We start from the raw sequence: 22,357 nt of genomic DNA on the forward strand, positions 1-22,357 counted from the left end.
ATAGTGACACTGCTTTCTCTTTTTGCTTTCTAATTATAGCAATTTTTCTCTTTGAAATTATTTTCTTTTCAGGAGATCAAAGGCTGGAAATTACAGGTGGCATTTGGAAGCACAAAAGTTCAGTAAATAGTCCTAAAGCCTCACAAATGCACATTTCTGGTAACAAAAGTGATTTTCATGGACCCGAATACTAACTTTTGTGCATCATGCATTGTTGGTTATTCTGCTTTTATACTTACATCTAATAAGTAAAATATGGTCTGTCATGAGGAAAGGAAACTATAAGATGACAGAAAATGAGTTAGGATGAATGAGTGGTTTCTGTTTGCTCAGCTATTAACTCTTTAATGTTGGTGCCCGGGAGATAACATGTACATGGAAGGGGACAGGGAACCCCTGCAGGCTTGTATATGTGGGAGCAGGCAGGGGAAGCAGGACAGGGCTGCAAACCTGAGCTTCTGAACCACTCTGATGGCACAGCACTGATCCTTCCTTTCTTTAGTTGTGCACAGTGGCAGTGGAGTAGACAAATGACGATTCATTTCATGCTCTTAAGGCTGGGACAACCATTCCCAGCTCTCATATAAAAGGCTGTTATTTGATGTACTCACCACAGAACAAGACAGACAATTACCTAGAGTTGTCTCATTTTTTTTGTTTAAAGGGCAAGATGGAAAAGCAGTATACATGTACTCCTTTATATTCTTATAACCCCGAAAATACATAAAAACAAATATAATGCTGGTATATCTTTTTTCCTAATAATACTTCAGTGCTTGCAAATGCATCTGCTCTCTGAATAGGAGTGCAAGTTTATAATATTAACCACAGAGGGAAAAATGTGAGATGTTTTGCTATTTGGTAAATCAATATATTTTGACTGTGTGTGCTAAGTCTCTTCAGTCATGTCCAACTCTTTGCGACCCCATTAGTTTCTGGTGTAAAGTAAGATGATTCAGTTATATATATTTATATGCTAGGCTGTGTGTGTGCTCAGTCATGTCCGACCCATGGTGACCCCGTGGACTGTAGCCCACCAGGCTCCTCTGTCCATAGGATTCTCCAGGCAAGAATACTGGAGTGGGTTGCCATGCTCTCCTCCAGGGGATCTTCCCAATCCAAGATCGAACCTATGTCTCCTGTAGCTCCTGCATTGCAGGCAGCTTCTTTACTGCTGAGCCACCAGGGAAGCCCACATTTTGACCAGGCAGATTAAAAGATTTCTTCTACGCTTTCTTGTTTATCAGAGATATCTTGTTGCTCACATAACCAGTGTTTGATGGTGTTTTCCCAAGAATTTTGAAATGCTTTAGGATGAGGGATGCTGTTTTTATCTTGATTTAGTGGTTACAGGTTTGTACACAACTACCAAAATACATCAAAATGAATACTTCAGTGAGTCAATTAGAATGTCTGTCTGTAATAGCTTAAACATACTACTTTTAGTTTACAAGTTAGAAAAGTAATGCGAAAATTGTACATATTATAATATTACACATTAGGAAACATTAGGTGATGGTGCCACTCATTAATATTTCATCATTCTTTTATTGGAATGCAGAATTTGCTACATCAGTATATGTATTTTATTGATATTGAGTCACACATTTCACACTTTGAAGAGGCACCTTCCATTTCATGTAAAAAGATGGCCTTCTGTCATTATGTGTGCATACATGCATAAGTGTCCAGGACTAAAGTATATTCATCCAGTCACTTACTAATTCCATAAATATCTATTATTTTAGGCCAAGCATTTTGGTAGGTTTTGGGTATTCAGTAGAGAATGAGACCAGCTGTCATCCTGGTGCTTAGAGTCTAATAGTGCAGAAAGACAATTTAAAGCTTAATAGACAAATTAATTAAATAATTATACATTGTTTTTGATACTATGGGCTTCCCTGGTGGCTCAATGGTAAAGAATCTGCTTGCAATGCAGGAGATCCAGGCTTGATTCCTGGATTGGGAAGATCTTATGAAGGAGGGCATGGCAAACCCACTCCAGTACTCTTGCCTGGAGAATCCCATGGACAGAGGAGCCTGGCTGGCTACATACAGTTCATAGGGTTGCACAGAGTTGGACATGACTAAAGTGACTAAGCAGCAGTAGCATTGATAATATGAAGAATAGATGTAGAGTGCTAATAAAAAATGAAAAATACCTTTTGTGAAGAGAGAAGTCAAAGAAGGCCTAGATGAGTGGGTAACACTTAAACTTCCACCTGAAAAAAAAGAAACAAACCGAGGATCCTGTTAGTACCTTTGTTCTTTAATATACACTCCAGATACTCTGGTTAAGACTCAGCCCCATCTCAAACCCATGGAAGCAGAAACTCCAAGAATGAGGGCTCGGAAACTTATTTTTTAAACAAGTCCTAAGGTGATTCTTATCAAAGGAAAGTTTGGAAAACCCTGCCAGAGGTCCTTGGATTTCAGGGTGCATTAGAAATAATTTGGGACTTCTGCTTCTGGCCATGACAGTAAATTGTGTCACATCACACAGTTGTACCATAAATACCTAAAACACTACATAGAATATATTTTTAAAAAAATAACAATTTTCCAACACTGTGAAATAGACAGCTTAGGCTTGTGACATTGAGAAAAGGAAATTAGAGGAACACTACAATCATTGCATCTTTATTCTTGGAGACAGTTTCCAGACCACGGGGATAAGGAGGACGTTCCCAAGGAGATCACAGCAATCTTGCTGAACTGAAAAGATTGTTAAGACAGAAGTGACTGGAATTTTCAAAGAGAAAGTTAAGCAGGAAAAACACTCCAGAAATCTGCATAGGGGTTCCCTTGAGTCTTTGACTGGAAACCAAGCTGGAGATGTATAGGGCAAGATTCCAGGCAGCTGGGCAATGAACAATAATAAGGGTAAGAATTACTGAAAAGCAATAATCTGAACAACTACTGGAGTTTGTGCAACCTGGAGGGATACTTGAGTTCTGACCAGTCAAATTGAGGAATCTTTGTTGAACATCTAAGACACTTAGTAGAGACCCTGCTGACAGGTTATGCATTAAAGGAAGGGTTAGACTCACCCTAGAATAAGAACTACCCTTGACCTCCTATAAAAATTTCAAAAACAGGGCTTGAAATGTTCATGTCAGTCCACAAGTAGATGAACTGCCTGACAGAACAAAATTCAACATTCATTAAGAGAAGACAGCAAAATCTGAACATTTAAATGTAAAATTAGTTATGGCCATCATTTAATAAAAATTATTAAATATGTAAAAAAGCAGGAAAAGGTAACCATTGTCAGAAAAAGAATCAGTCAAATGAAACAGACCCAGAAATAATCAGGATAATGGAATTAGCAGATAAAGACTTTAAAATAGCTATTATAACAGTGTTCTCGAATGAAACTTCAAGAAGAGTTAGGTTAAAATGAAAATAGGAAAGGAGAGGGCAATTCAGATTAAAACCACAATGAAACTACTAGTACACACTCACTAAAATGACTGAAATTTAAAATACTGATAATTCCCAGTGTTGGTGAGGTCATGAAGCAAACTGAAATTTTTTAGATTATTTAGGCAATGTGAAATGGTGTAGTCACTCTGCAAACAATACAGCAATGTCTTATTGCATCTATAGTTACCTTATGATCTAAAAATGTCACTTGTAGGCATTTGCTAAAAATTGGTTTCTATAAAAAGAATCAAACACTTTTATAAAATGAGCAAAGTAAAACCTAGGTGAGTGTCAGAAAATGAGTTTCTGCTTTTGTGGTCTCACATGGGATATTATCAGACTAAGTGAGGGCCTTAGAGCATTCAGAATACACAAAAAACAATGAAAAACAGCAAAAGTCAGAAATGCCAGCTGGAGAAATCAGTAGTCCTTTTCCAGAAATTTTGAGTAAAAATCTCATATCCTGTCCTAACATAGTAAAGACAGAACGCACTTTGAAAGCTTATAAAAGCTGTCTTTGGAAGTGAGTTGTAACGATCTGTTTAGAGATTTAGTTTTTTTTTCTTTAATGTTTGACTACAGCCTGAGTAGAGAATTCACTTTTAGGGCTGCTCTGTTCTTTCATTAGTGTAGCTCTGGTTTAAGAAAATTATACTTCAATTTTGTTCGATGAGAGAACATGAAGGCCCTATTATAGCGCTGTGTTACAAAAGCGACACTTATGGGTTTTTTGGTCCCCCGCTACAAATCTCTTTTTAGTCTGTCTTGGTGATTTAAGAATTGCATAGGGTTAATATGACACAAATCGTTTCCCTGAATGCAGTTCTTTTTAAGTGGAAACATATGGTCATTTTCAATTTTTATGATCTATTGCTTAATTTAAGAACATTTGCATTTCCTTTAATATATTTTAATCCTTCACATTCATTTAAACACAAACATACTTCAGTTAATTAAAAAAATTTTTTTCTTCATATGTGAAAGGCATTTTATGCTAGTCGAACAAAAGTAGATTAAAGATGATATTTGAAATTTTGAATGAGAATTTAGAAAATTCATGGTGTTATCTTGAGCATCTTTAGAAAAAGATCAGCCCCAAATTAACTTGTGGCTTATTGACATTTGGTCCCTGTGGTCTGTTTAATAAATGCCTTGTTTGTTGTATTTGTCCTCTCCTTATCTCTTTTCATTTTAACATATCTTTTTTATGTTTATAAAATGGCATTTTATATAACAGTAAATATTAATGACAGCTTCTTCAATCAACATGAATGAACTTTAGAAGTATATTATTGGTTAAAGAAAAAAGCAAATCCAGGTAGGATACTATTTGTATAAAGCACAAAGCAAAGCAAAACTGAACCAAGTATTTTAGAAGAAATGTATTTATAATGAAGAAAGAAGTTTTAAAGACAGGAGCGATAAACACAAAATTTAGGATAGTGGTTATTTCTCATGGGAAGAAGCAGAAGGATGGCATAATTTTAACACAACAGTAGGAAAGAAGAACCCTTAACCTGACTCTTCTTGAAGTTTAATTCAAAAGATCCTTTTCCATTCTGAAAAATTAAATCACAGTTCCTGCTTAAGTAGCAGCCAGATAGTAGAATAATTATTAATGGTTTCTAAGCTAACATTATGCGGCATCTGTCATAACTTGGATTAATTTTGCATGCCCCTTCATTATTAGTTGAGGACCTTTTTGAATATACTTGATGTTGGCAGCTAGATTTTAAAAAATTAATAGATTTTATTTTTTGAAGAGGTTCAGCTTTGTGGACAAATTGAGTGGGAAGTTCAGAGAGTTGCCATTACCTCTCCACCAAGTTTTCTTTGTTATTAACATCTTGCATTGGCATGGCATATTTGTTATAGTTGGTGAGACAGTAATGACACATTATTATTAACTAAGAGCTTCCCTGGTGGCTCAGAAAATAAAGAATCTGCCTGCAATGCAAGAGACTTGGATCCAATCCTTGGGTCGGGAAGGTCCGCTGGAAGAGGACATGACAACCCACTCCAGTATTCTTGCCTGGAGAATTCCATGGATGGAGGAGCCTGGCGGGCTATAGTCCATGGTGTTGCAAAGAGTTGGATATGACTAAGCAATTAATCTGCCTGCATTATTAACTAAAGTCCATAGTTTACATTAGGGTTAATTTTTTGTACTGTACATTTTACAGATATTTTAAAGACTTTATTTTTTAGAATAGTTTTATTAGCATCACAGAAGTATTGAGAGGAAGGTACAGAGTTTTCTCATATGTCCCCAGCCCTCACACATGCTCTGCAATGAGTTTTGAAAATTTAAAAAATGGTCCTAAACTTAGTTCCTTTAAATAAGTGCTTTGCAATTTAAGGGCTCTGAATTTCATTTCGGTCAGTTTTTAATAATTTTGTGACCCCCATCATGCTGGGCCACACTGAAGGCAGTGTGACCCTGTATTCTGCTGCCAGAATACCCTTCTGCTTGTCCTGTTAAAAGGTGTTCCCTTTCCTGCAGAAGAAAATATCCGTTTTGGAATGCCAGGTCTGCCTCTGCTCCTGTAGAAGATGAAAATTTTGTTTAATATAAAAAAAACACTAGTTATAAATGGAGCATCTAAATGTTCATTTGTGAGTTCATGTTTAGATTTTAAATACACTTATAGAAACAATATTATAAAAGAGGGCTTCCCTGAAGGTCCAATGGTTAAGATTTCACTGTCCAATGCAGGGGTTGTAGATTCGCTTCCTGGTGGAGGAGCTATGACCCACATGTCTTGTGGCCAAAAAAGCAAAAGGTAAAGCAGAAGCAACATTGTAAAAAATTCAATAAAGACTTTAATAATAGTCTGCATCAAAAAAATCTTAAAAAAAAAAACCAACTTTGATATCACACAAGATGTCTAGATCGACCTGTCAGCCCGGACAACCTGTTAGGGGATCATGATGTATCATGATTAAATGTAAGGCTGGACTCTAAAGTCAGTCTGTCCAAGTTCCTGTCTTAGCTCTGTCACTACAATGTGATTTTTCCTGAGTTACCTTACCATTTTGTGCCTCAGTTTCCCAATCATTAGTATGGAGATGATAATAATACCTACTTTACAGAGTGGTGAGACATATGGATAATGCATGTAAATGGGTTAGGAACGTGCTAGCATAAAGTCTGTGCTCAATACAACTGTTATTATGTAATTCATAATGTATCAGAAGTGTTCCGGCATCCAATAAAATCTAGATACCATGTTAGAAGAAAGTTTGAGAGAAAATATGTTCAGTATTTCAGACAAGGTTGTTACTAATGCACTTCCTTTCACCTTTCTCTACTCCGTTTAGGTCAGTAGAGTCAAGGAAATGACAACTCTTAGTTCTCAGGCGCTGAGGTGACAGAGGAGACCCCAGAGGTCAGGGTAAGAGCAAGGAGACCATGGACCAGAGCCCTGCGGGGAGAGACAGAGCTGACAGCAAATACTGAAGGATCCCAAGTTAGGGGCCCAAGTGTTCCTGGGGTCAGAGCTTTGCTGGGGTCTTTCAGCTAGTTATGCCCACCTCATGCTCCACTGCTGATGCCAGCCCTTCTCTCCTCTGCAGATAGGCTCTTGCTTATGCTAAGTTGCTCAGTCGTGTCTGACTCAGTGACCCCGTGGACTGTAGCCCGCGAGGCTTCTCTGCCCATGGAATTCTCCAGTCAAGGTTGCCATTTCCTTCTCCAGGGGATCTTCCCGACCCTGGAATTGAACCCGTGTCTCCTGCATTGGCAAGCGGATTCTTGAACATCTGAGCCACATGTAGCTCCTTGTAACGTTTGCTGTGGGACTTCATGTTATCTAGCTTGGAAGAAACCTGGATGTGAAAAATTCCCCTACCATGTTCTTCCCTCTTGTTTTCCTTTTTAGATTCCTCTGCTCTTGGGAGATGCAAAGGGAGAAAGTTAGGAAACAAGATATTTAAAATAGTTTTCTAGAATACTATTTGTAATCCTTATTTCAGTGCACTCTGAGATTTTACCAGTGAGGAAGTATGTTTTCAAGTTAATGCACAAATGAAGCAGTATATAGCCATGGATTGAGGTCATACTGTACTATTAATTAAACTATCAAGAGTCACGTCTTTTTGCCTTTTCATACTGTGAAGAGCCGACTTATTGGAAAAGACCCTGATGCTGGGAAATATTGAGGACAGGAGAAGGGGGCAACAGAGGATGAGATGGTTGGATGGCATCATTGACTCAATGGACATGAGATTGAGCAAACTCTGGGAGATGGTGAAGGACAGGGAAGCCTGGTACGCTGCAGTCCATGGGGTCACAAAGAGTCAGACACGACTAAGCGACTGAACAACAACGGCATCAGGAATCAAGAGTACTTTTAAGAGCTCTAGGTCCTAAAATTTGAAACTAATTTATAGAATCATAATTCTTATCCTTGAATTTAAAAGTCAAGCCCAGTGCTTCTCCAGATTCTCTTCTAAAATTAATTCATATGGAAACTGTGTTCCAATAATTGATTGTATACTAGTACAAGTTTATATGTTCATTTATGAAATCATAACAATGATGAGAATAATCATTTGAAACAAAAAATTGGAACAGGTGTTTTAAATGTTTTGAGAAAACCTTTTATAGCAAGTACTTAAAATGTCACATCCATTTTAATATCTAAAAATATTCTTTTTTTGAAATATTCTTTTGTAGCTGTGCAATGGAGGATCAGTGACAGATCTTGTGAAAGGATTTCTGAAGGAGGGCAAAAGAATGAGTGAGCCCATAATTGCCTATATTTTACGTGAAGCACTGTTGGTAAGGCAGTTTATATTATTTGTACATTAGTTATGAGGCAGTTCTAGTTAAATAAAAAAATATGTATCCTATTTTTAGAAAAAACACTTCATTAGTATTTATTGATGCAAGAGTAAGATGCAATATCGGAAACATTTAGCATAACTAAATCCTCTTTTCCACTAAAAATCTACCATCCTTGTGTCTACAGAATCCTGAGTTTTGATCTCCTAGGTATATTTCTGAAATCAATGATGATGAAGGTAGATACTATATATTTTTACTAATAGGTTTTTATTTGCCATTATTTATTTATTTTTAACAGCCATTATTTAGAATAAGTATTTAGAATTTTTCTTCTATTTAGATTAGCACATTTTAAATAAAATATTTCCTAAAGGCCAGGATTATGCCCTGGTTTTTCAAAATTTTTTTTAGTCCAAAGTGGACATGATGTACTTTGATTCGACTAACTCAATGTAAAACATTTACAAAGGTTTGAGTGTTAATTTTAACATGTGTTCACTATTGATTTTGTATAAATGCATCCTTCTGAAATAAAATGTGTTCTTATTTGATATTTCCTTCAAAAGTCACCATATTTGTTTTCCACTTCCAGGGACTTCAGCATCTGCATAACAACAAAACTATCCACCGTGATATAAAAGGAAATAACATCCTGTTAACCACCGAAGGTGGAGTTAAACTCGTAGATTTTGGTAAGTTTTGTTTGAAATTCATGAATTTGAGTTGCAAAATGAGTAGTATGATCTGATCAGTTTCCATCAGTCTTACTTTCTAGGCATTGACAGTAGAGAAAAAAAAAAAAAAATCTAATTGAGGTAAGAGAGTTGCAGAGATTTTTAAAACTTTGGCGAATGAGAGATTCCTAGAAGAAAGGATGAGTTCTTTCAAGTCAGCCAGCGTGTGTCTGTAATGCCCCTGAAGCAGTATGTGGTCGCTTCTCTAAAACGGAGGGGCTCCAAATGATGACACTGAGTCTAAGTGGTAGCACACGGCCCTTACTGTTGATTGCTTTACTGATGGACAGGTGCCCAAAGCCAGGATTTTGAGACGGGAGAGGAAATCTTCAAATGTCTCTGGGGTATCTTCCCTTCTAAGAAAGAAGCTCAAGTCAAGATGGTCTCTTTCTTCCTTGGGACCTTCTGTGTTTTACTGTGATGCCTGCAACCACCTGGTTCTATCCTGAGATGTTCCATCCCAACCCCTGAGAGATGGGGGGAAGGAGGGTCCTTGGTGACACAGTCCAGCCGCTAAATCAGCTTTGAACCTCCCCTGTCTCTGGACCTTTTGTCACATGAGATAATATATTTCCACATTGACTGAGCCAGTTAAGTGTCTGTGTTGGAGCCAGGGGCACCATAGCTGATACCTCTGCTCCTCCTCTTCCAGTCATAACAGAGCTCTCTCCCCCTCTCCTCACTGGATCCCCAGTAACACGTGACACCAGAAAGAGTGGGTGACATTATCCTAGGATGTGTCGGTATCGTTGTCATCCTCCCCTTCCTGCACTCAAGCTGGGGAATGTATCTCTCTGTATATTTCTGTATTTCTGTGCTTATCACATAGGATGATAATGGTCTTTTTGGTCTTTATATGTAGATAAAGATACTTAAGCACATATTAGTAGATCCTCCTCCTCCTCCTCCTAAGTCGATCCAGTTGTGTCCAACTCTGTGCGACCCCACAGATGGCAGCCCACCAGGCTCCCCCGTCCCTGGGATTCTCCAGGCAAGAACACTGGAGTGGGTTGCCATTTCCTTCTCCAATGCATGAAAGTGAAAAGTGAAAGTGAAGTCGCTCAGTCGTGTCTGACTCTTCGCGATCCCATGGACTGTAGCCCACCAGGCTCCTCCGTCCATGGGATTTTCCAGGCAAGAGTACTGGAGTGGCATGCCATCACCTTCTCCGATATTAGTAGATACACAGGGTCATTAAGAAGTGGGACTATGTCTTCTATTTTGTAGACTTAATACTTCGGGAAGAGTAGTTCAGTGAGTAATCGTTGAGTGAATGAGTGAATCTTCCTTCACTTTGAATACTGGGAAATGAAGCTTAGGGAAAGTAATGAAGGCACTTTAGAAATTAATTGTTTTAATATCCAAGTATGTGGGTCTCTAGTGATCTGGCTTCACCTAGGAATGAACTTCAGAGCATCTAGATAGGAACAGCTGAATAACATGTCTTTCAAATGACCACACATGTGCTTTTTTCCCCTCAGCTGAGCATTTGAAAACTAAGGAGCAGCTTGATAGTGAATGCAGCTAGTGTGTGTTACTAGTTGAGTTCAGTGCTGTGCGTTTGAACAATCTGGCCGAGTTAGGATAGTAATAAGAACTTGTGCCTGAAATTCTAAAAAACAACAATAAAAAACACTCTTCACTGCACCATGGACAGAGCCATGACTCTCCTCAGAATAATTTTGGCTCCACTCTTAACAGACCCAAATGGAGAACTTAGTATTTAACTTGAGCTCTCATAATTCCCTTGCTCTAAAATATGGCTACAATATACATGAGCTCAGTCGCTTCAGTCGTGTCCAACTCTTTGTGACCCCATGGACTGTATCTCACCAGGCTCCTCTGTCCACAGGATTCTCCAGGCAAGAATACTGGAGTAGGTTGCCATGCCCTTCTCCAGGGGATGTTCCCAACCCAGGGATAGAATCTGCATCTCTTGTGTCTCCTGCATTGTAGGCAGTCTTTACCTGCTGAGTTAGGCCCGATGAAAATTGTTAAAACAAGTGTAAATAAACATCTTCTTTAGGCACACACACACCAAAAAAAAAAAAACCCTTGATAAACGAGTCACTCTGAAAAAAGCAACTTTCTGGAACACCCTCCAGAGTAGCTCAGAGTAAAAATATACACCTGGATAATAAGCAAAGTGGCCTTTATTACATTATCTTTAGAAAGTAGTCATAAGTTGGAAAGCTGACAAAATGAGAACTTTGATTTTATACTAATTGTCTTAAAGACTTTGCTGTCAGCACCAATTAGAAAAGAGCCTATGATATGTGTTCCTAGTGTCTGATACCAAAATGCTATTATTTGCATATAAAACAATGCTTATATTTGTATTCTCCATCATAAAAAGACATGGAGTCAACTCACCTAAAATGGTTTAAGGTTTTCATATGAATTAAAACTTGAGGATGGAGGTGCATGCAGAGTAAAATTTCTCAAGGGCAGAAGAAATAAGATGTGCTAAGCCCCAAACTGCCGAATCAAACTGAAAATCAATGTCTTCATTTTATGTTTAAATCAGATTTTCAGAGAAGGCCGCAGCTGGGAGTAAGGGGGTTTAGAGTACATTTTCATTTTAATTTCTCACCTCATAAAGTGTGCAGTATGCTCATTATTGGATATTGAAGATCTGTACTTGGATGGCTGCCAGTCCTCCAAGTGTCCAGAATGGAACTCCACCACCTCATCCGTCCCTGGAAATCTGTTTCATATCAAGAGTTTCTTGTCTTGGAAAAAGTCTCAGTATCTGTTTTGTTGCTCAAGCCAGAAATCTCAGAAATCTCTGATTCTTGAGCCACCCTTTGTTTTCACCTCCTGCATCTACAGTGAGTCACAAGTTACTCTCTCTCTGTTATAAATCCCCAGACCATGTCTTTATCACCCCTCCCTGGTCCTCGGCATCATCTCTAACCTGGGCTCCTGCAGCTTCACCTTACTAATCCCCTGCATCTAATCTCGTTCCTTTCCTTCCAGACCATTGTCCACACTCCATCTGCAGCCAGAAAGCTCTGCTGACCTGGTCACTCTCTTGTTCAGTATTCTGTTCAGTGGTTTCCTGTAGACCTTACGATCCTCTCCGCTGCCCCAGAGTAAGCACTTAGTGATTAACATCTTTTTTACCTTTTGGTGCTCATGAGGGACTCCCTCTTCCTGTGACCTAAGGGCCAGGCCAACTTCTTTCAGTCCCTTAAATGTATCCACCCTCTTTCTCAGTTAGGGCTCTTATGTATATGTGCTGGGGGAAGTATTTCAATATTGATTAACATGCTTTTCTCTTGTTTATGCAAGAATGTGATCTTCACCCATCTGCCAGAGGCGTCTCTCTGTCTGGGGGGAGGCTAAGTTTTGTTTCAGAAGGAATGCAATAAAATGGCTGGGGTTAATAGTAAAAAATAGGAATGTATAGCAGACCCAGGAAGATCTGTCTACATTGCTTTATCTTCTCTTTAGAATATGGAGGGGGAAATTCCAGGAATCCATCATAGGGTTTCCCTTAAGAGCAAACAGAAAGAAGATGGGAACTCTTTATGGTTCTCGGGTAACTGTGAAAAGGTGAAACGGAGGAGGTGGGACAGTGAAATGAGTTTTGAAAAGTGAAGGTGACAAGAGCGCACCCTCACCCTTTCCACCACCATCACTCCACACCCCAGGGGAGGGCCCTGCAGAGTCTGTGCCGGTCCAGACGGCAGTGACCATGTGTTCCTGACCTGGAGGTAGAGATTGATTAGGTAGAGGGAGCACTCGTGCATGCCAGATTTCTCCAAACCCTAATCCTCTGTTCCCATTAACCCAAAAATAACTTAAATCTGGCTGGGGAGTTTTTAGAGGGGGTTGCTCAGGATGGGCATTGAGGCACAGAGCAGATCACCTAGGCCAGGTCTGAGTAGGAATCACAGCCAGACCTCAGAAACTTGTCTGCCTTGGCTGAGTCTTCATGTGCCAGGAAGGTCTACAGGAAGCCCTGCCTGCAGAACAGGCCACAGGCTCGCCAGATGCAGACTGTGGCATGAGAGGCCAGGCAGAAAGACACATGGCCCCAGAGACTGGAGACCCACCACACCCCAGGACCCTCCCTCTTCTCCTCTCCACAAGGTCTTATAGCCACACAAGATATTATAAGCCATCCTTCACCCTGTACAGACAGTAACATCTTCAGGAGGGAAGGAGGTGGTGCCGTCTGAGAGATGGAGCTAAGGCAGAGATGGAGCGAGGCCTTTCATCCAAGAGAGAATGAATTCTTTCTCAAAGGACTTAGGATTTGGGTCTAAGCTTTACTTCTCCCAGCCAGTGGATAAGGGCATGCTTGCTCAGTCACTCAGTCATGTCTGATTCTTTGTAACTCCATGGACTGTAGCCCACCCTGCTCCTCTGTCATGGGACTTTTCAGGCAAGAACACTGTAGTGGGTTGCCATTTCCCCCTCCAAGGGATCATCTTGACCCCGGGATTGAACCCACATCTTCCTGCATTTTCTGCATTGGCAGGTGGATTCTTTACCACTGGGCTACCTGGCAAACCCCTGAGTAAGGGCATAGGAGAGGCCATAATAGTGAGAGACCAAATGAGGAAATCACAAATAGCTTTTTGCTGTGTATCTAAGTATAATGTCATTGAATTTTGTGACCAGTTACAAACATGAAGCTTTCCCTGCATAGAAGCCTCCCCTTGTTGCTGTACCCAGATGACTTCTGTCTGCCTAGCTGAGAACCTCTCCAGCACTCTATTCTTTCTTTTTTTTTTTATTTTTATTTTATATTGGAGTATAGTTGATTAAAAATGTTGTGTTAGTTTCAGGTATACAGCTAAGTGATTTAGTTATATGTATATGTCTATCTTTTTTCAAATTCTTTGCCCATTTAGGCTGTTACAAAATATTGAGCAGAGCTCCCTGTGCTGTACAGTAGGTTCCTGTTGGTGATCTATTTTAAATATAGCAGTGTGTACATGTCAATTCCAAACTCCCAGTCTATCCCTCCCCATCCCACCCTTCCCTCTGGTAACCATTAATTCGTTCTCAAAGTCCGTGAATGTGTTTCTGTTTTGTAAATAAGTTCAGTTGTATAATTTTTTTTAGATTCCACCTATAAGGAATATCATATATTTGTCAATGTCTTTCTGAGTTACTTAACTTAGTATGATTATCTCCAGGTCCATCCATGTTGCTGCAAATGGCATTATTTCATTCTTTTTTAATGACTGAGTAATATTCCATTGTATACATGCATTGTATCCTTTCTTCAGCCAGCCAGTTATCACACTCTATTGTAATCATGTGTTTAATTTGACTACTCTCCCTGCTAAAGTGTGAGGCTCAGGATGGCAGAGTCTCTGTTTGGTCTATCACTCTGTCCCCAGAACCAAGTTTGGAACTGGCACATTGGAAGTGCTCAGTAAATATTCTTGAATGAAGGAGTGAATGGGAAGTAGGACCTTCCATATAATTCTGTGACCCTGAGAAGGTCACTTAAAATCTCCAGGGACAACAATAAGAAAAACAGTGTCTATCTCATATGATTGATCATTGTGGAAGGTAAATCGGGTAATACAGGTGAATTGCTTAGTATAATTATTGACATTTTATAATTTAAAAAATCAGCACTATTACCATTATTGTAAAATAATACCGCCACCTCACCCCTAGCTCAGTATTGTACATATAATAGGTACTTGAAAAATGATAAGAAAATACTTTGTTTAAATAGTTGCTAAATAATGAAAATCTGAATTCCCCAAATTGGTGCTTCTTTTTTTTTTTTTTTTTTAATAGGCCTTTTCTGGAGTTGATTGGGTATTAACTTTAAATATCAAGCTATTTACTTACACTAATAGTAAGATTCAGTTTGCTAGTGCTGGTTATAAGTGCAGCCTTTAAGAAAACCTTTTGTTTTCTTCTTAAGTGGGCTAGACTTTCACCAGCTGCCTCAGAGAATAAAAAGACAAGTGAGCTTGCGGACATTATTAATGAAATACATTAACAGTCACTGGTATACGATCAATCAATAAATAACATGACTTCCCAGGAGAGAAACCCCTTTAGGCAAGTCAACTAAGGCCTGAAAAAGCAGTCCTCATTTGGAATAGAAAATACAGGAGAGACTAAGGCAGTACTCCGTTCTCATTTCTACAGATTTCTCTCTGGGGACCTTCATTTCTAATGGAATAGTTAACATTTCAATACAAAAGTACAGAATGTACTTCTGGTGATTTATTTAGACATTGTTCTTATGACAGACTGTTTTATGGCTTTCAATCTCTTAGTACCCATGTGCCCGATTTTAGGCCAAATCCCCAATGAGTAATGTAGGTCAAAGAGAAGTTGTGACTTATTCATTAATAACCCACGCTAATAACTCTGGCATCACGTGACCCAGGTCCACCTGAACTTAAAAACTATGCAGTTCCCTTCTTTCTTCTGGAATCACTCAAAAGCTATTCAGAGGGGCTGAGTAATCATGGGAGTCGGGGTGCAACTTAGCATGTGGTTTGGGCCTGAAAGGGGTGAGAAGGGTATCCTCTGTGGGAGGGCGGGAGCAGTGGCTTGGGACGTTGAGTCCCAGATAAAGGGACAAAGAGAGTGTTTGTCTAGGGGGATGGTGGTGACCCCAATCAGAGCCTGAACTGGGTAAGAAGGGGATCTGTGTGGCTGGGGGTCTACATGGAGACAAGGGACAGGTTACATAAAGGGGGCTCAATACTATGAGGAAATATACTGAGATCAGTGGGAGTCGGGTTTCTTACTATTAGAGATGAGAATTATGAATATGGAAAGAGAACTGAACCCCATGATTTGGGATTGCATTGGAAGTGTCACTGTGAACTCAGGGTTTTTGATATATAGAGAGGTATATAAAAATAAATTTAATGTGTGTGTGTGTATGTACCGGTTATCTGGCTATGTCCACTAAAAGGACATGCATGCTTGATGCCCCAAAAGCAAGCACATCAAGCACCTAGCTCTTAGTTTTTAAACATAATTCTCAACCAATAGGAAGCAAGGATTTGTGGGAAAAGACTGATTTTTTAAGGCTGTACAAGCTGAGCCTGGAACTTGATGTGCCAAGAAGTAAGGAAAAGCTCAAAGAATGATGGAGACAATGTCAAAAGGATGTAGAAGCCACATTGAAGTGATTCTCACTGACCAAATCTGGGACAATTTGAGCATCAAAGTAATGATAATAATGATGTGACAATGGTATCTATTGAATAAAGTAGAAATCCATAAATTCATACTTGCGTACTTACAGACATCAATAGATGAATGGAAAAAATCAAAAGCTTTTCTTTACAGAAGAATGCCAACTTAATGAATGTAGAAGGAATAGTGAAATTTTTGAAATTATCTTTTGGCATCCATCATAGTAATAATTGGAGAAGAAAATGGCAACCCACTCCAGTATTCTTGCCTGGAAAATCCCAGGGACAGAGGAGCCTGGCAGGCTACAATCCATGGAGTCACAAACAGTTGGACACGACTGAAGCAACTTAGCACATAGTAATAGTTAATTCATCCAAAAACTTCAGTGGATGCTAAACTAGTGAGTTAAGTTTTGATTAAAAATAAGATATTTAGTCTCTAAATACCGCTGCATAAAATACTTAGGTACAAAAGAAAAAGAGAAAACTTTACAAGCTAGAAGCCTAGCAGACACAGACTTAACCAATTATACAAAGTAAATACAACTATGTGACAAGTGGAAATCACATACCACCTAATAGGAGACAGTGAGACTGCCCTTCCGTGATAATCCTGCCAAAAATATTAATCATGAGGGAATATCTGACAGGTCCAAGTTCAAGAACATTCTACAAAATAACTAGCCTGAAATCCTACAAAAGTATCAAGGTCGTGAAGTTCAAGGGAAGCCTGAGGAACTCCTTTAGATTGAAGGAGACCAAAGAGATAGGACGACTAAATGCAGCATATGATCCTGGATTAGATCTTTTCATTGGAAGGACATATTTTGTTGTAAGGGTACTTGCAACAATTGATGAAATATGAATGAAGTCTCTAGGCTAGATGGTAGAAAGGAATCAGTGTTAAATTTCCTGGTTTTATTAGTTGTATTGCCAGTATGTAGGGGAACGTCCTTGTTTGTAGCAATCATACATTAAAAGTATTTGGAGGTGAAAGAGCATCAAGCAACCCACTTACATTCTGTGGTTTACATACTTACATACTTATATGCTTGAGGAAAGAATATTATTTGTAATATTCCCTGCTTCCCTTTCTAAATATCCCTCTGCTTCTCTTGCCAGCTTTTCACTAAGGTCAAGATTATGTCAAAAAAATGTAAACTACGGAGAAAATTTGGAGACGATACAGATGTCTAAAGATGTTTATGTACATGTTTAAAGATTATGTAATATGTACACATATATAGCTACCAAATATGTGTATTTGGTTGTTGAATGTTATGCATCTTGAAAACTGGAGAACTAGTGCTTTGTATAATGAAATGATATATTGAAAAAAAGAAACTAGAGGAAAGAACCATTTTTAAAAGTTGGCAGAGCTTAAGAATTTTCATACCTATACAAAAAATTAATATTTTCCTCAGCTCAAATTTATTTTTGTACTTCAGAGAGGTGACCTTTATTTTATTTGAAAGGAAAAACACTTATAAATTCTTTGATTTTGTAAAGCAAAACCATGAATAAATGGGCTCTTTATTTTAGACCTTGTGGTTTGAGCTGAAGCTGTGGTCTCCAGTGTTTCAGACTGAATATTTTCTCAAGTTGAACTAAGCAGTTTAACATTACAGATAGAGTTATATGTCTTGGTCAAGGGTCTTTCAGTTGTAAGGACAAGAACTGCAAACTAGCTCCAGAAGTGTGTAAGATTCACAAGGCAGTCTCCTAGGTAAGAAGAACAGGAAGAAAGGGACTAGAATGGACAGAAGAATGGAAAGCAAGAACCAGGACAGCTTGCTGTCTCTTACTCTCTCACTGGAGAAACCCAATCTCTCCTCTCATTTTACATTTTTAAATTTATTTTTTAAATTTTGGCTGCTTGTTGTCTTTATTTCAGTGCATGGTCACTTCTCTAGTTGCAGCACACAAGCTTAGCTGCCCTGTGGCATGTGGGATCTTAGATCCCTGACCAGGGGTCGAACCCATGCGTGTCCCCTACATTGGATTCTCAACAACTAGTCTTAACCACTAGACCACCAGGAAAGTCCCTCTGCTTCTCTTTGAGTGTCTGCAGATCAGCCTCTGGAGTCTTCATGCTTCCCAAGAAGGCTTCTCAAAAATAGGAGCCTCAGCCTTCACAGCCTTTATGACTTTCTGGGTCTAGTGCAGCAGCTAACTTGTCCTGACTTTTAGCACCTAAATCCAAAGGAATTTGGAGTGAGAGTTCAGTTGGACAAGCTAGGTCAGATGTCCCCTCTGATCCAGTCAGCCATGACCAGGCATTGGGCTGGTACAGTCCAAGCAGATCTGCCAGGGCCTTCCTCTTCTGCACATAATTGTAAATAAAGTTTTTAAAGAGAGTTATGGAGAGGGTGAGACAAATTTCTAAATATCCTAGAGAATATTTTTTTTTCTTATTGATGGGCACCGCCCTATTTCTGAGAGATGTTCAAAATTTTAGTTTTTAATTGTTGCAATGAAGTTGCATAAAGTATACCAAAAAGTTCTATTATGAAGTTAAGAATGGATTTCAGACATTTTGAAAGAATTTTTTTATTTAGCAGGAGGCAAAGGGAAACTTTTTTAAAAGAGATTTTTTTTTTGTTTTGATGTGGACCATTTTTAAAGTCTTTATTGAACTTGTTACAGCATTGCTTCTGTTCTGTGTTTTGGGTTTTGGGCCCCAAGGCATGTGGGATCTTAGCTGTCCAGCCAGGGATGGAACCTGCACCCTCTGTGTTGGAAGGTGAAGTCTTAACCACTGGACTGCCATGGAGTTTGCAGGAAAGCTTTATATCTAGGGATTTACCTAACACCGAAACAAACGACCTCAGGGCAGGTTAGAAATTTTGATACAAGCCACCGATTCTGCTTTCCATGATGGGATTGCTTTAGGAGAACCAGAGCTAACTTTCCTATTTTTTAAGAATCACCTCTTTGCCTTCTCGGTTTTTCTCATTGTAAAGGAAGTGTTGTGAACTAGCACTAAATGATCTTCATCTACTCTGGTATTTTAATCGCTGAAGAGCTTTAAGCAAGTAGAAGATTTTTGTGGTGGGGCAGGAGACAGGACAATGAGGAATGGGGAATGATAAAAAAAAAAAGAGGGTCAGTCATAATATGTACCATCAATGAGGAGGATCCTATATACCAAACTCTATATAACTGAGGCCCAGTATATCCATAAATACACACATACAAAGTCACACAGAATCAAATGGCACAGATGGGCAGCACACATGTAGAGTTCATATGTTCAAAGCAAAGAGAGTACTGCGAGCAGTGTGATCTTGATGACTTTAGAGAAAACACTCAGCATCTCCATTATAAGAAATGAGCTGAGTATTAAAGAGGAGGATCTCATGCCAGGTGAACTAGAGAGAGGACAGATTTTCAAGGGAAGTCACATTCGTATTGACAGGAGGGGTGATTACATAGAGTCAGCTCCATGTGTCATCTTTTAAAAATTCTTTGAAACATTTTTATTTATTTATTTGGCTGCACTGGGTCTTAGTTGCAGCATATGGGATCTAGTTCCCTGACTGGGGATCAAACCTGGGCCCCTGCACTGGGAGCTCAGAGCCTTAGCCACTGGACCATAAGGGAAGTCCCTCTCTGTGTCATCTTACAGATTCACTAACCTTCAATCTGAAGATACCCTTGAATATCATTTGGTATATTAAGTACAGAAATGTCAGAAGATTTTTGCTATCCCTTGTATGCAAATTCTTGTGTGACTGAATTTCCTGATGAGAAAATATAAAACTTTCATGGAACTCACTAAATAGTTGTGACCCAAAAGTAATAAAGAGTCGTTGATTTATTCCAATTTCCTAAAGTAGCAATGAGAAAACAAAAGCCTGGGCTCACTCTGAGATGGATCTGAACTAAGGCTGCCTTGCTCACCTGACCTCTAAGTCCCTGCTCTGACACGTGTCAGTTTAGAGTTAGAGTCCAGTGACCCCCAGTGCACGCACTCATTTTCTCCTGGTCAAGGCCATGGTCCCTTTGGAGAAGGCTGTGAGAAAGATTATTGGGTTTGCCTGCCAGTTCCAGAGATGTAGGAGATGCGAATTCAATCCCTGGGTTGGGAAGGTACCCTGGAGAAGGAAATGGCAACTCACTCCAGTATTCTTGCTTGGAAAATTCCAGGGGCAGAGGGGCCTGGTGGGCTACAGTCCATGTGGTTGCAAAGAGTCGGACACAACTGAGCAACTGAACATGCACACATGAGGAAGATTAACAGCATCAATTTTGAGCAGTGAGCTGAAGTCCTTTCTCATGGGGCCAGCCTCCCTTTCATTCAGGGAGTTGGTGTCTGTAAACCAGCTCAAGTCTTGGGATTGATTGAGGGCCTGTGACTGTTTTTATGCTTCAAGTTAGACTTTTGTTCACCTGACTTAGAACTGTTCTGCTTATACAGATTAAGAAACATGTAGTAGGCTTCCAGTCTGTCTCTCTTGAAGAAACTGAAAGATCAACTTGGCCACCTCATAGGTCGCTGCAGCTCAGACTGTTCTGATCACTGCTCTGACTCTGCTGCCACTTGGCGCCTACCACTCTGTGTTCCATCACTCCCACTGCATTTAGGTTTTCCAGTTCAGGGGCAGCAGGTCCCCTTGTAAGTTCTAGCCTGCAGAGGAGAGTGATAACAGAGCTCTTCAGAGATGCTGGGGCTGCCCTCAAAAATGTATTTCTCATGCTTGTGTTGGAAGTTATGTCCTCTGGACCCTCCATGTTGGGTGAGCAGGTCTTAAATGATAGACCCCCCTCTTAACACTACAGTCATCCTAAGTCTTTGCATCCCTTCCTCTAGAGTGAACCAGTTCTGGTGTTTCAAGTTCATTTACTGGAGCCACTTTTTGATCCATGTCTGAACCTACCAGCCAAACTTGTTAGATGCAATGTTAGGGGCCAGATGTCTGCTTAGTGGGCTCATATCAGTAACTTTAGCCTGATTCAAGTTTATGTTTTTCCTTCTACCATATACCACATCCTTAATATCCACTCCCACACATATTCTCTGAATTTCTGTCTACATAAAGTTTGAAAAATCAAGTAGCTCTTTGTACCACACCTGTAGGGTTCTTGTGGGACTAGAGTCTGATTATAGGTTTAGGAGCAAAGAGAGGTGGTTGGGGTGGATGTTGAGAATTATCAGTGTCTTGTAAGGCAACTATATTAGAGGAGACCGTTAATGCAGTTTCCTTGGGCAAAGGCAAGGTTAATCTCCTCACATGGGCTGAGAGAGGCTACCTCTACTGGCAGAGAAGATTCGTCAGAATTTAGGGATTCAGAGCCCCCACCTTCAATAGGATCTTCTCATATACCTGCATTCCAATTTTTGAGATCCCATTGCTTCCCAGTCAGTGCCTTTATTTTAATGGCAGACACCCTCTGAGGTTGGGGGAAGTCAGTTTGCACCTTAATCCAGCCACTCACAGGATGAGATTCTGGGTTTGGTTTTCAGCAGTCTCAAATTTGGCTGCAGGAGAGAAGGGTCCCTTTTGGGGGCAGACTCAGAAGCTTTTGGGTCATTCATGCAGCACTTGAACTGGGAATTTGAATCCCTGAGCTCATCCTTTTCTTTCCTCATTTTGTCCGGCGGAATTAAAAGCAACCAGCCAGTCTCAATATACTTGTTCATTTGACCAAAATGTTCAGAGATATCATATACATGGTCACACTGAACTGTTCCTCTAGTGAGAGTTTAATTATACATGTTCAATGATGGTATTTTGTGTATCTCTATCGCCATATCATGCCATGGATTGTTGGTGCTCTCTTGACTCCTGGAAATGGAGCCATTAATGTCTTTGAATCTAATCAGATTTAAGCATCAATTCCAGAAATCCCAGGACCAATTCAGAAAACTCATCTTTAAGTTTCTGTGCCTCTGGCACCACTCTCAGCACTGATATCTGCATCTGTCAGAGTTCCCCAGAGACACAGCTCAGACAGGATGTATACTGTGTGTATATAGAGAAACTTATTTTAAGAAAATGGCTCCTGTGACTGTGGAGGCCTGATGACTTCAAAACCTGATGGGGGGCTGGTGGGCTGAAGACCCCAGGAAAAAAATGCAGGTTGAGTCCAATGGCTGTCAGCTGGCAGAAGTCCTCATCTGGTGGAGATCACTATCTCGATCTCTCACTGGATGAGGCTCATCCACATTAAAGACAATAATCAGTCTTACCCAAGGTCTGCTGATTTAAATGCTAATTCTCATCTGAAAACCACCTTCCCAGAAGTATCCATAAGGATATTTGACT

The 22,357-nt window shown here is 39.6% G+C and overlaps 1 protein-coding gene across 1 annotated transcript in view; it reads left to right on the forward strand.

The window, feature by feature from the left end:
- The window catches only part of MYO3A (myosin IIIA), a 171,400-nt gene that overhangs the window by 22,856 nt on the left and 126,187 nt on the right, over nt 1–22,357 (forward strand). The window contains exons 5-6 of the mRNA XM_081552969.1: nt 8,105–8,209; nt 8,808–8,907. Of these exons, the coding sequence (XP_081409095.1) occupies nt 8,105–8,209; nt 8,808–8,907 (205 nt within the window). The remainder of the gene's footprint in view (nt 1–8,104; nt 8,210–8,807; nt 8,908–22,357) is intronic.

This window comes from Giraffa tippelskirchi, chromosome 13 (assembly GCF_054371585.1).
Source record: "Giraffa tippelskirchi isolate mGirTip1 chromosome 13, T2T-mGirTip1v1.2.pri, whole genome shotgun sequence".
Taxonomy (NCBI): Eukaryota; Metazoa; Chordata; class Mammalia; order Artiodactyla; family Giraffidae; genus Giraffa; species Giraffa tippelskirchi.